General features: G+C 39.7%; 2 protein-coding genes and 2 non-coding genes across 4 annotated transcripts; 1 reads left to right on the forward strand and 3 right to left on the reverse strand.

The window, feature by feature from the left end:
- Positions 1–314: 314 nt before the first annotated feature.
- Positions 315–1,222, reverse strand: LOC130685915 (soma ferritin-like). The gene is made up of 3 exons (XM_057509204.2): positions 1,007–1,222; positions 709–933; positions 315–646 (listed from the first exon to the last, which is right to left on the reverse strand). The coding sequence occupies exons 1-3, from the start codon at positions 1,106–1,108 to the stop codon at positions 461–463; spliced, it is 513 nt and encodes a 170-aa protein (XP_057365187.1). The 5' UTR covers positions 1,109–1,222; the 3' UTR covers positions 315–460.
- A 2,427-nt stretch (positions 1,223–3,649) lies between these two features.
- LOC130685906 (ferritin, heavy subunit-like) lies at positions 3,650–4,331 on the reverse strand. The gene is made up of 3 exons (XM_057509195.2): positions 4,183–4,331; positions 3,904–4,128; positions 3,650–3,835 (listed from the first exon to the last, which is right to left on the reverse strand). Exons 1-3 carry the CDS (start codon positions 4,282–4,284, stop codon positions 3,650–3,652), a joined length of 513 nt encoding a protein of 170 aa, XP_057365178.1. The 5' UTR covers positions 4,285–4,331.
- A 610-nt stretch (positions 4,332–4,941) lies between these two features.
- Trnan-guu (transfer RNA asparagine (anticodon GUU)) lies at positions 4,942–5,015 on the reverse strand. Its single transcript has one exon. It is a non-coding gene; the product is annotated as a tRNA-Asn (tRNA).
- An 873-nt stretch (positions 5,016–5,888) lies between these two features.
- Positions 5,889–5,961, forward strand: Trnak-uuu (transfer RNA lysine (anticodon UUU)). Its single transcript has one exon. It is a non-coding gene; the product is annotated as a tRNA-Lys (tRNA).
- Positions 5,962–12,066: the final 6,105 nt, after the last annotated feature.

The following is a 12,066-nucleotide window of genomic DNA, read 5'->3' on the forward strand; positions in this document are numbered from 1 at the left end:
AAGCATGGTTCTTGGCTGACGATTGGTTTTGCCCTATTAACAAGTCTGTACCGAACCTAAAAGGATAAAAAACATAAACCCCTCAGGTTAAATCCGTAAATATATAAAAATATATTACAGTAAACTTTACAGATGGACGGAAACTCTGTCACCGTTTTCTATGTTCCAGCCATCGAAATATTAAACCACCTAATTCAGTCAAACATAGTTTGTTTGTAATTGGAAGGTAACATAAGTCTGCACAATATAATTTGCACCACTGTAATGAGCAACATAAAAAATAAATATAAAATAAATATTTGGGAACAAAGTACTTTGATGGTAACACAGTTTTATTCAACAGCCCAATTATGAGGAGCATCTGCAAACTATTGTATCAATGGAATTTATGGTATACTGGTACACAAGTGCTCCAAACTTCAGACGTTTTCTATCTTGATCCCAGTACGTCTGTAACACTTTAGGATTGTAGTTCCTTATCGTACAAGAAGACTCCAAGGCCATCACCCACACGCAACAAGTTTGTATGATGCTTGGCCAACTTGTTAATGGATTCCACTTGCTCTTCCAAGAAATGCTCCTCTAAATAGTTGGAAAGGTGTGGATCATTGTGACCACTGGCCACCTTGTGTAGATCCAGCAGACTCTGCAAAAAAATATGTTAAATTACATTACATGAACAATATTTATGCTGAAAAAAATGCATACCTGATTGACTTGTTTTTCCAGATTGAGAGCAAATTCCATTGCAACCAGAGGAGAAGCCCATTCTTGTTGAGCTGGACGGTTGATGGCTGTCAGTACAACTCGTCCTCCACGCTCATTTTGGTATTTAATTAGTTTCTGAGCATGTTCACTCTCTTCCTCAGCTGAATCCTTGAAAAATTTGTGAAAGCCTTTGAGAGCCACGTCATCACGATCATAGAAGGCAGCCTAAACATGGAGAAAATGGCGTCTTATCGCACAAGTGTATAAAGAAAAATAGCGACGTTTGTGCGACACTTACCAACGCCAGGTACTGATAATGGGCATTCAGCTCGGTGTTGATTTGCTTGTTGATCGAAGCTTCTGATTCCTCATGATAGTTGTGGCGACCTTTACCCACCATTTTTGAAATTTTGTTAAAAATTTGGAATACGTGACGACTCGGATGAGAAAAGTGAATTGGGGGAAACTGCTTGTTCACACACTGGCGAAGCAAAACAGATGAATGACAGTAATGCCCTGCAGGCTGGCTTTATATGTGCCCTGTCCTCTCTCCACATGTCGCCATAGCAACCAATGGTAGTTTCTCTCAACCAATTGTAATTCAGGAGTAGACGCCCTTGTTGAGAAACGCCAACTCACGCTGCAATTCCTTATTGCGTTGCAATGTGGTAAGTAACTACGTCGTTTGAAAAAGAATACGTGACGAAAATCTTTTAAGCCTTATTACATGACTAATATTTAGAATGATAGCTTACTTAACAGCTATTCACAATACCGAATTATATTTTTTGCTAAAAACTCTCGCCATTGTAAAATTTTCCATTTCCCATTTTGTCTTTTATAAAACAAACGGGACATTCACCTTGCCCTAGAAAACTATTCTGTTTTCTCTTTTTTCATTTGTTTTCGGGTACCACCATTTGAGCTGATGATCTCACTTTCGCCAACCATAACTTTAATTGAACACAAAACAATTGGCTTTAACGTGTATTTTTTTGCTTGAAACGAGTTGATAAATATTAAACCTGGGCTATTTTCGGTATTTCAAATGTTTTGCGGGATTAGTGAAACATATTTCTAAGATTTTCGTTCAATTCAGAATCGTCAAACCTGTGCTTTGCGTGCCTATTCATACATTTAGTAATCCCGTGTCAGGGAGGATGTTTCTTGCATCAAATTTTTAAAACGCAAACGAAACCATGGAATCCCGTAGAACGTGCTGACATGAACGTCAGTTGTAGTTCGTTCTATCGATCCAAGTTATCATATTTCAGGGCAGTCGTCGGAAAATTGCACCGTCATTGTGACCCGAAAAAACATTGGTCACGTGTTGGCATTAGTGCCGGACGTTATTCGTTCATGTTGAATGCAATATTAGTAAGGCGTGAACGGTTTTATAAAATGTATTTAAGGCCGTCGATTGACTTGACTTAATCCAAATTTTATGGGTTGAATTCTTCGATTCAGCTGCCACAGTTAGCAACTGATTTTGTGAGTGGAATGAAAACCCATCAACCACCGTTAGATATACTGTTGCTGGTCTGTAATAAGTTGGTAATTTTCAACGTTGCTTATGCAAGGCCAGAGAGCAATGTTAGCCATCACAAAAAAATTGATTTTCGATTGGAACTTTCAACGTGGAAATTTTCCCTTCCCTTAACTGCGAAAAGAATGGGACAAATTTGCACAAAATCCTAACCAGACCATGCTCCGATGCCCAAGACAACATGCTGTGCTTGCCTTGTTAGTTGTTACATGTGATATATTTCATGACCGCTAGCACTGATAGTACAGCTGCCTCAAGGCTGATAAGGAATGGGTTGCAACACGAGCTGCAAAACAGACTCAACACCCTTATCGTAGACATCCGATACACGATATCCAGCAAGCAACTATGTGTTGGATGCTGGTATGTTCGTACTTGAGAAAATGCGACTACTGTTTTCCATTGATTTCAAAATATTTCTCTGCAGGTTGTATTTTGTAACATCAATTACAAGATTTGGATTTTTCAACTCCTCAATCCTATGGCTAGCAACTGATGGCCTCTAAAGTTATTTTCCTGGTCACATGATGGAATCTTGTAATATGACTAGTCCTGTAACTTTTATGTGCAGGTTTAAGAAAGAAGCTCCTTATCGTAGAGGAAAACGCCCAGGCCATCGCCAACGCGGATCAAGTTGGTATGGTGCTTGGCCAGCTTGTTGATAATATTGATAGTAAGCATTCAGCTCTAGATTGATTTGCTTGTTGACAAGAGCTTCAGAATCTTCGTGATTATTGAAACGGCATTTGCTAGCCATCTTGTTCAAAGAAGAAAATGCAAATTCCAGAAAAGGTAGGATGGAAGTAAACCTGCCGTCTGCTTGTTCACTCACTGGCGATGCAAAACAGAATGGATTATCATTAAATACTCGGCTGCTTTAATAGGGATCTCCGGAGTGACGTTCTAACGGAAGTCATTGATACCTGTGGCGCGGAAACATACGAAATAAACTAACAATGGTTTTCATTTAGTTCACATCACTGGGCTGTGGCTAATAACCGTCACGTTGTACAGCACGCCCTTACCGTGCACAATCGACATCAGAATGAATAAGGTTATTTAAACTATGCCGCGTTTGATCTCCCGTTCAGCTTTCGAATCCCTTTTGATTTATCATACTTCTTTAATCTATGCAAACAATTGCGAAATTTGACATGATGTGAGTTGAAACTTAATGTTTTATTGTTGTCTAGATTCACCTTGTTCTAGACTCTTAACACGTCACTTGATACTCGATCGCGCAAATTCAGAACAATCATTTTCTAAACAAAACGGATTTTTGTTGCGACGCCATAGAATTTAGTAGTTTCGCTGATAACAGAAGAAGCAAGACGAAATTGCATAAATTATGTGCGTTACAGTACACCAACCAGCCAATCGGATGCTATTACTTGTTCAAGATAGAAGATCCTTATCGTAAAGAAACACTCCTAGGCCTTCGCCAACACGTTGTATCTTGGTATGGTGATTTGCTAACTGGTTGATAGTTTCTACCCGCTTGACTAAGAAATGTTTCTTGAGAAAATCACTCAGGTGATGGTCGTTACGGTCAACAGCTATTTTGTTCAAATCTAAAACGGACTACAGAAACAAGGGTGTAGTCCAAAGTCAGCATGAAAAATGCGTTAATTAAAAAAAAATTAATTTACCTGATTGACTTTCATTTCCATAGTGAGAGCACATTCCATAGCGGATAGCGGCGATATCCATTCTTGATCAGGAGGACGACTGATGTCACTGAAAACCACACGGCCCCCACGAAGGTGCTGATAGTTGACAAGCTTTTGAATGTATTCCAACTTCTCTTGTCTCAATTTTTTGAAAAAATTGCTAAATCCTTTCAGGGCTACATCATCCCGATCGTAAAATGCGATCTGGTGCAAACGAAATGAAGAAGAGCTTGAAATGTACCTTAAATTTTACGTTACCATTGCCAAATATGTGTAATTAGTATTCATCTCAATGTTAATTTGTTGATTGACGAGGGCTTCACAATCTTTGTGATAGTTCTGACGGCATTTTGTCGCCATTTTTTACGCACAAGAATTCACACCACTCAAAATATAACAAATAGTAACATTTTACTGCGTACGCGATTTCTACGTACAAAATAAAAACGTCCAAAAAACGATGTCAACACCAATGGGACTTCTGATTTGAAATTCTAAGGAAAGTCCTAAATGCACAATTGCCAAATGAGCGTGTCTTAGGATTAATGGAGAATAAAAATACAACAATTAATTTTAAACAAATAATTTGGAAAATAAAATCTTATTTGGGATTCAACTTTAGGCTATAATGAAACAAAATAAACCCAGTTTGTCATTTACTTTGGTACCAAAGATATATTTGAACTTGAACTTGATCATCGCTTTTGAGCCTTGCTGTGACGACAAAATTTACGTTCGAAGTTTTTGCGAATGAATGGAACCATCCTGTGATCTATATGCAGAATAAAAACAGTGTCAAATATTTACGCTGTGATCACTCCCGATCAGTGAAACATAACTTAGCGGCCGAAGACAGCGTGCAAACGAAGGCTAAAAATTCGTCTAAAATAAATTCTATAGAAGTTTGTTTACCACTGACGACTAGCTAACTACGTATAGAAGAAAGGTTCAGAGGTTTAGTAAAGTATCATACGGAGATTTTTGGAAAAGAAAAAGTTTTTCAAATCGATTCTATATCGCCCCTGGGTGGGATCGAACCACCAGCCTTCCGGTTAACAGCCGAACGCGCTAGCCAATTGCGCCACAAAGGCGTAAACAATCGAAAAGGAAAAGTTTATTTATCGCCTGTAAACGACAAATTCGCAAAAACAAATCGAATGTCCATTCAGAAAAAAAAACTATATAAAATTCATTGTTGGAAACATTGTGTGTAAAAGTTTGTGTTTCACACGATCCACCTCCTGGACACGTGTGCTACGGTGCACGGGCTAGATAAGAAAGTTTCAACCCGTTCCCCAATCTATGAATCTTTACCGTATTTCCTTCGTTCCTAATTCGTTATCATCTTCTGGAACCCTTGCGGCAGATAAAGGATCTTGTCAAGCAGACAGTCTACCGCAAGGGGTACACCAATAGTGCATGGGAAAACCTATCGTGATTGGATATAGGAGGTTAGATGTGAGGGTACAAGTGTAGATCCTGATGCTTTCCTTCATTGGCCGAATTGCTGATGGAAGACTGCAACCTTGGCTGCCAGTATCAGGGAAACAACGCTATTCTTCTACCGGCGACTTTTACGGCAAAACTAGATGCCATTGATTTCACTATTTGGCCAACGCGATTTGTCAATCCCGTCTTCAAACTATCTGAAACCGATGAGCATCTAGTCACAAACTGTCCACTTTGAAACAACGTAGGTAACTCGTTGGAGGGAGCTGTACACGTGGTCACGGCTACAAAACATCTCCAGAGAACTTAATCCGCCCATCAAAATCAAATCGCATGGAAATTATTTGACTGAACGAGATTTTGATTTTGCTCCAAAAAAGTGAGCTAGATCGGAACAATTCTTCTAGGAATCTATACCAAAAATCAAAGTGTTCGTTTCTCCATTTATAGAGTAACTTTGCCAATGCAACTACTTGGTTCTGAGCCTGTTGAATAATGCACAACAATGTATTGTAGCCCGGTTAGCTCAGCTGGTAGATCGCGGGACTTTTAATCCTGAGGTCGAGGGTTCAAGTCCCTCATCGGGCGTTAGTTTCGTTTTCTTATGGTGTTTGTTGTATTTAGGCAATTTAAATCAAGCATTTTCCTGTCTAAACTATTCGCAACCACCTTACAATGGTACAAATACATTCTGTTAACAACAACGGACGAGGTGACCGCGCGGTTAAGGTGATGGACTGTTAATCCATTGTGCTTTGCATGCGTGGGTTCGAATCCCATCTTCGTCGTAATCTTACTTTACCTGTTGGAGGCGTTTCATTTTAATCAGAAACTATCGTTGGTATTTTCTTAAGGCCCACTACACAGTAGTCTACATAGCTCAAGCTACAACGCAGTGACCAAATGGCTGATGGTATCTGGTCGCGTCTCATGACTTTGGTTTGAAAAAAAGGATAGAAAGTCCTTAGAGGTTAGTGGGTACCGTTCTGCTACCAAGGGAGGACTGGGAGTGAGCCATACTGCTATATTTAGTATTGTACTTTAGTTTGATCAGAAACAAGCTGTCTATTTCGAAACAACGTTTGTGGAGGGAAAAAGCAATGGGGGAGCTTCCTGTATGAGTTAAATAACCAGGGTCTTATGTCTCTGGTATACGGTCTAGTCTGTTGTGGCCTATATTATCGGTTATTACAGAAAAGTATGGATGCAATAATATAAAAAGCGAGAATACGCGCACCGCCTACGCAAAGATTTGATTAAATCTTGCGTTCATATGTATAGTAAAATACCAGTTCATGTGTAAGCATTATTTTAGCGCCTTTCAGGCTTTTGATCTAATACGCGACGAGGACTACGTCGTTGACCAAGATTGAACAGACAGAGTCCGGATCTCAATCCGCAAGTGATTATAATCGATCCCGACACGGGAACGGATCAAACTTTGTCGCAATGGGACGGAGCCTTGCATCAGGTTCTTCAGCTTAAGGAAGGGTGTAAATTGACGCTGAAAAGTCTCAATGCTGTTTACATCTCAAATGCCGTATATTTGTTAAAATACGATGGGCTATTGGGTGTGTCGGGGAAGCTGGGGTCCGAACAAGAACACTTTTTTCTACAGGATACTTTAAGTGTCATTTATGCCCCATTCCTAGGGCTTTCCCTAAGCTATTTCAGAAAAAAGATCCCCAAATCCTTTCAACAGAAGAAGAATGGCTAAATGCCATTGTCGTGGAGACCAAGACTATTATCGAGACAGGACGTTCGATCATCATTTTTTGCAAGTCCGTCAAAGTTGCCAATGTCGTCCATCAACGCATAAAGAGTTCCAGTCCTGGGCTTAGTGTAAATTATCGTCTCCATTGCTACACACGCGATTACGAGAAATTCGCATTTGAAAGTAAGATTAAAAATCCATTTTTTAGTATTTTTGTGAGCTGAACATTGGGCATGTTATCGTCGCTACCAACTTGGCTGACGAGGAAAGGATATGAAAATCAGCGAACAATTGCGCAAAAATGGAGGACTGCATGTGTGCCTAACTTTTTTTCCTGACAATGAACGGATCGAGGAACAAGTGATGGGTCGGGCGGCTCGCAATGGGGCACCCGGAAGTGAAATCCTCATTGTATGCAAATTAATTTCACACGAACGGAATACGCATGATAAAAACGACACCCAGGATTGGGCAAAAATTTCCGCCATGGAGAAAACACGCAATGTTCAAGGGAAACAGCGCATTGATCGGTTGGAAATTTTTTTTGAAGAAACAAGAGATCAAGTGAAATTATTTGATATTTTCTCAAAATATTATACTACCCTAAAAATACAACTTTGGGGGAAAAAAAATACAGTGATCAGGAAGTACGTGCCATCTGTGGAAGTGTATTGGATCAATGGGCTTCGTGGCTGAACGAAATGGATGATTCCCCATTCGACCTGAAAAAGTATTCATACTCAACGAAGTTCATTCCAAAATTCAAAATTCCCGAGTACAACTTTCCTGATAACAGTCAAATTGACTGGATGACACCAGCTCGTTTAGTTGTCGTTGCCAAACATTTGTCCACGAGTAATAAGAAATCGAAGCTTTCGACGGCAACCAATATTTTGGAACAACTCTTCCAATCAAAAGACAACCAATTATATGCTGCTGCTTACTACTACCGCGCATTCATTTTTCTGAAGGAAGATTTTAAAACAAACAAAAATGAATTTATCAAAATACTGCATACTTGCGAAAATGTATTAAGTGAGCAAATCAATATGGAAATATCGAATTTTTCGATCGTCCGGTCGACAGAAAGGAAAACTGATCAGCCTTATTCCTTTTGTGCTGTTGATGGCTATACGCAGCAAAAAGATAACATCGTTAATCTGTTTCAATATTTCCTTGGCTCAGTTCGGTCCTTGTTGGGCACTGATTGCTCCATCGAAGATTTTGAAGTAGCAGGACGTCTGACCCAAAGAGTTAAGAATTTTTCAGAAAAAAAATCTCGATAACTTTGAAAGGTGGATCGAACAGAAAATTCATCGAAGCTCGAAAGTTTTCCAGAAAGAAGACGATGAAAATAAGGAGCCAAAGAATGCTACTATTCCGAACGAAACGGTAGTGGAATATTTCAATCTATTATTGGAGGGCGAGTCCAAGTGCATTGGCCACCAGCTGAACAACGCCAGCGCCATACCGAGATGGAACTCTTCCGTCGAACAAATTGCAAAATCCAATTGGAAAACGGCCATTTCTCGGATAGCAAACGCTCACGGTGTCTGCGCGTCGGCCTTAGAAAAAGCTATCAAACAGGCAGCGAAAAAGGAACTAAGCAAAGAGGAAGAGCAAAAAGAATTTGAAAACCAATTGAAAAGGAAGTTTGAAGAAGACAATTTGATTCCCTGTACGAGGGAATCGTTGTGGGCGGAACTGATCAAAAGCGGAGCATTGTTCGATAACGAAAATTTCGTCGTCGTTGAAGACCGCATCGTCGGCAGATTCAATCTAGATCGCGAAGAGGCCAAAGAATTAGACTTTATAGACAAGGGTTACATCCTGTACGATCCTATTGATTGCAATAAAATTGGAGAAGAAAAGAGAATCATTTTTTCGCAAGATTACGTCGAAGATAAACTTTATGGCAGTCGAGATTACAATCGTAGCGGAGATAAATTTACATTCAACAAGATGGCAAAAATTGATGTCGTGAAACTCAAATCAGTCAACTTGAAGCTGTTTGGACAGTTTAAAGACGACGATTTAAGTAAGGCCAATATTAGCCAAGCGGAACGTAAAGGAATTATGGACGAACTGAAAAATCAAAATATCATCGACGACGCTGGCAATCTTTCATCCGATTACGATGGTCAAAGTTTCAAATATCTAAACTGTCCTGCGTACGAAGACACTGTGATGCGTCTAGTGGGGACCAAGTTGCGTGCCGAAATATATTAGCTGATAAAATATATTAATTCTGTTGCTTCGGCTCAAGATATGGTGCCCAATCCGGCTGCGTATTTCGTCCCGACATCTGATCTGCTGGCCATGCCCTACCCGTCCAAAATCGACCAGGAAGCTGACCAGAAAGCGGCGATGAAACACTTGGAAATGCTGAAAGGCTTGCACGATGAACTGGAGAAAACTGAAGAGAAATTCTTAAAGCCCAGCATGTCGTTCGGTGGCAACGCCGTAACACTCCCCACGAACGCGTTCATGTCACTTTTGCATAAGCTCTCCAAAACAGTAACAAAAACTGTTGTTACTACGCAATTTACGACCGTGTTTGTTAGTGTTAGCCCCAGCAAGAACACGACTGAAGCAACTGCTTCTGTCACTGCCCTTCCTAGCAGTACCGACATTATAGCGACCAGTACTCCGACTGTGACCGTGGAAACAACGTCTACTGTTATCGAAACAATTTCGACGACTGTTGAATCAACTCCGTCAGTGATTGAAACGACAACCGCCGCAACAACCAGCGCAGTTGTCGAACCATCAGCCACAGCTTCTTTGACAGTGACAAAGTTCCTAATTTTGAGGAGTCTCTTCTCAATGCGCCAAGTATACGTTTCGCTAAAAACTGTCGAGTCCTTTGCGACCATCCAATACAATGCGTTCAAAAACTTATTTATTCATTAAGTCAACTCTGTCTTTGAATTTCCCAACGCGCTGACAACTTTACACACACCAATAAGAATATATTAATCCTCTCTGACGAAAACAAGTTAAAATATAAAAGACTATTTATTACTGACGCGGCCGGAAACTACGCTCTATGCCATGCCCGTGTACCTTTTTGGCCGAGCTGACGAAAAAGTCAGGACATTGCATTCGAACGGATTCGAATGCAATGAGCACTAATTACGGTCACAGTATTGGAGGAATGACCGTGTGCTTGGTTCGTGATTTGGAGTCACAAGTGATAGGATGGTGTCTATCACTCGAACCACTGCACCAACCTGACTTTTTTTCTTACATCTAACTTATATCTAACTTACATCTACAAACATAATGTGTTTCATCAAGTCCCTTATACTGTTCAACCATCGCTGACAAAAGGCTGCTGCTCGTTATGGCGTCTATTGAGCTTAAATGTTAAATTTCGCCAACACGGTGAAATATTTGACGATTATAAAAAATGAACTCTATTCACGACTTGTTGTTTTATTATTATACAAATCTCATTTATGTTAGAAAAATTTTAGTACGCAAAAAATGCTACAATAGAAATTGAAACGGGTGCAATTACGGATCGTGAACGAAACAGGTATACCTATCCCGCCATAAGACCTTGAAGCTTCTCTTCGGTTGCCACTAGGTGGCACTTGAGTAGTATGTTTCTGTGATATCTGTTGAATGTTTGCTTTTGCTTTTTTTTTAATTTTATCACTTTAAAATTGTTTTTCGCTCTTCTGCAAAATTTATTTTAATTCAAATGCACTTCTAAATAATATGAGGGATCCGGTACTCGTCTTAGGTGTACACTAGTGCACGAGAGAATTGGGTATTTTTCTTAGGTACTGTAAGAATAAGAAAAACATCTGCGGAACGAGTTCTTGCATTAGTGCAATCAATGGGCATGCTGCAATGATCACAACCATAATTAATAACCGTACCCTTGAATTGAATGATGGCAAAGCGATGTCTCATCATCAACTATAGCAAACGTGCGTATATTTATCTACAAGGGTTACATAACCGAACTGAGCGGCAAGGTCAGTTCTTTTGCACATCATGTGTCCATCGTTGCCGAACACTCTGGCGGGTCATTACAAGCATTTTCACGCAGGGACATTCTGACACTTGTCAACGAAAAAAGTGTGCAAATAATTTTCAACAATCTTTGATACGATGTTTGGGCTGATTGCGGGTTTATTACGTAGATACAGATATCAGCTGATGAAATATGCATCCTATTTGGGTACGACAGTATAAACTGCCGATAGCCAAAGCTTAAGACCTGCTGTCCGACTCCACATGGACGCCTTTCACCAAAGGCGAGTACGAGACAAACATGGCGAAACGGACGAGTACAAGATTGTCACCGCGTTATTTAAGCTTAAAAATATGCCAATGAAAACTAGTGAAGAAGCTGACGACCTAGTCCACTAGGCAAGGGCGACTTTACACTTTATTTTACTACAAAATTTGGTGTGCAGTTTAGTCGGTGAATTTGTAAATGAATAAATTATTATTCACGGATCGCAACTTCGCTTGAGAGACGTACACTTTACCGCCGTATTAAATCGTCGTTTGCGATGTGTAAAAAAAAAGTCTTGCCAGTCGGAGCCGTAATAGTTGTCGAAGTGGATTACGTAACAAATGTTTTCTTTTTGTGAATTGTTGCAATATTTTTCAATTTTGTTTACAAACGACATCTGATGTTGTGTTCATGGATAAAGCATTTTGAAAAAGATTTGTTTTACGACCAATTGGCTCCCGACATGACTATAATAATGTTTCTCTGGAAATGACAAAATAAATAAATTAAGCTAACAAGATGCAGCAAATAATTTTTTTTAAAGAATTTTTGATTTCCTTTAGAGTTTCTTTTATGTGACCTCGTAGTCCAGTGTTGTGGCAATAACGATCGATAGCTTTAAGAAACAAGTTTCAGTTGCAGGTCTTTTTTAATGATAGTCAAAAGTGGCTCGTAAAATACTTGAAATGCATCGAAACTGTAACTAAACAAATATCTCTATACT

This window comes from Daphnia carinata, chromosome 2, assembly GCF_022539665.2.
Source record: "Daphnia carinata strain CSIRO-1 chromosome 2, CSIRO_AGI_Dcar_HiC_V3, whole genome shotgun sequence".
Taxonomy (NCBI): Eukaryota; Metazoa; Arthropoda; class Branchiopoda; order Diplostraca; family Daphniidae; genus Daphnia; species Daphnia carinata.

Bases quoted from the DNA above. Each gene is read 5' to 3' on its own strand.
- LOC130685906 (XM_057509195.2), bottom strand. From the start codon at position 4,284: ATGGCGACAAAATGCCGTCAGAACTATCACAAAGATTGTGAAGCCCTC. The intron at 4,129-4,182 runs GTAACGTAAAAT...CGTTTGCACCAG, and splicing joins ATTACACATATTTGGCAATG to ATCGCATTTTACGATCGGGA. The intron at 3,836-3,903 runs GTAAATTAATTT...TTGTTTCTGTAG, and splicing joins TGGAAATGAAAGTCAATCAG to TCCGTTTTAGATTTGAACAA.
- LOC130685915 (XM_057509204.2), bottom strand. From the start codon at position 1,108: ATGGTGGGTAAAGGTCGCCACAACTATCATGAGGAATCAGAAGCTTCG. The intron at 934-1,006 runs GTAAGTGTCGCA...CTCCATGTTTAG, and splicing joins ATTATCAGTACCTGGCGTTG to GCTGCCTTCTATGATCGTGA. The intron at 647-708 runs GTATGCATTTTT...ATTTTTTTGCAG, and splicing joins TGGAAAAACAAGTCAATCAG to AGTCTGCTGGATCTACACAA.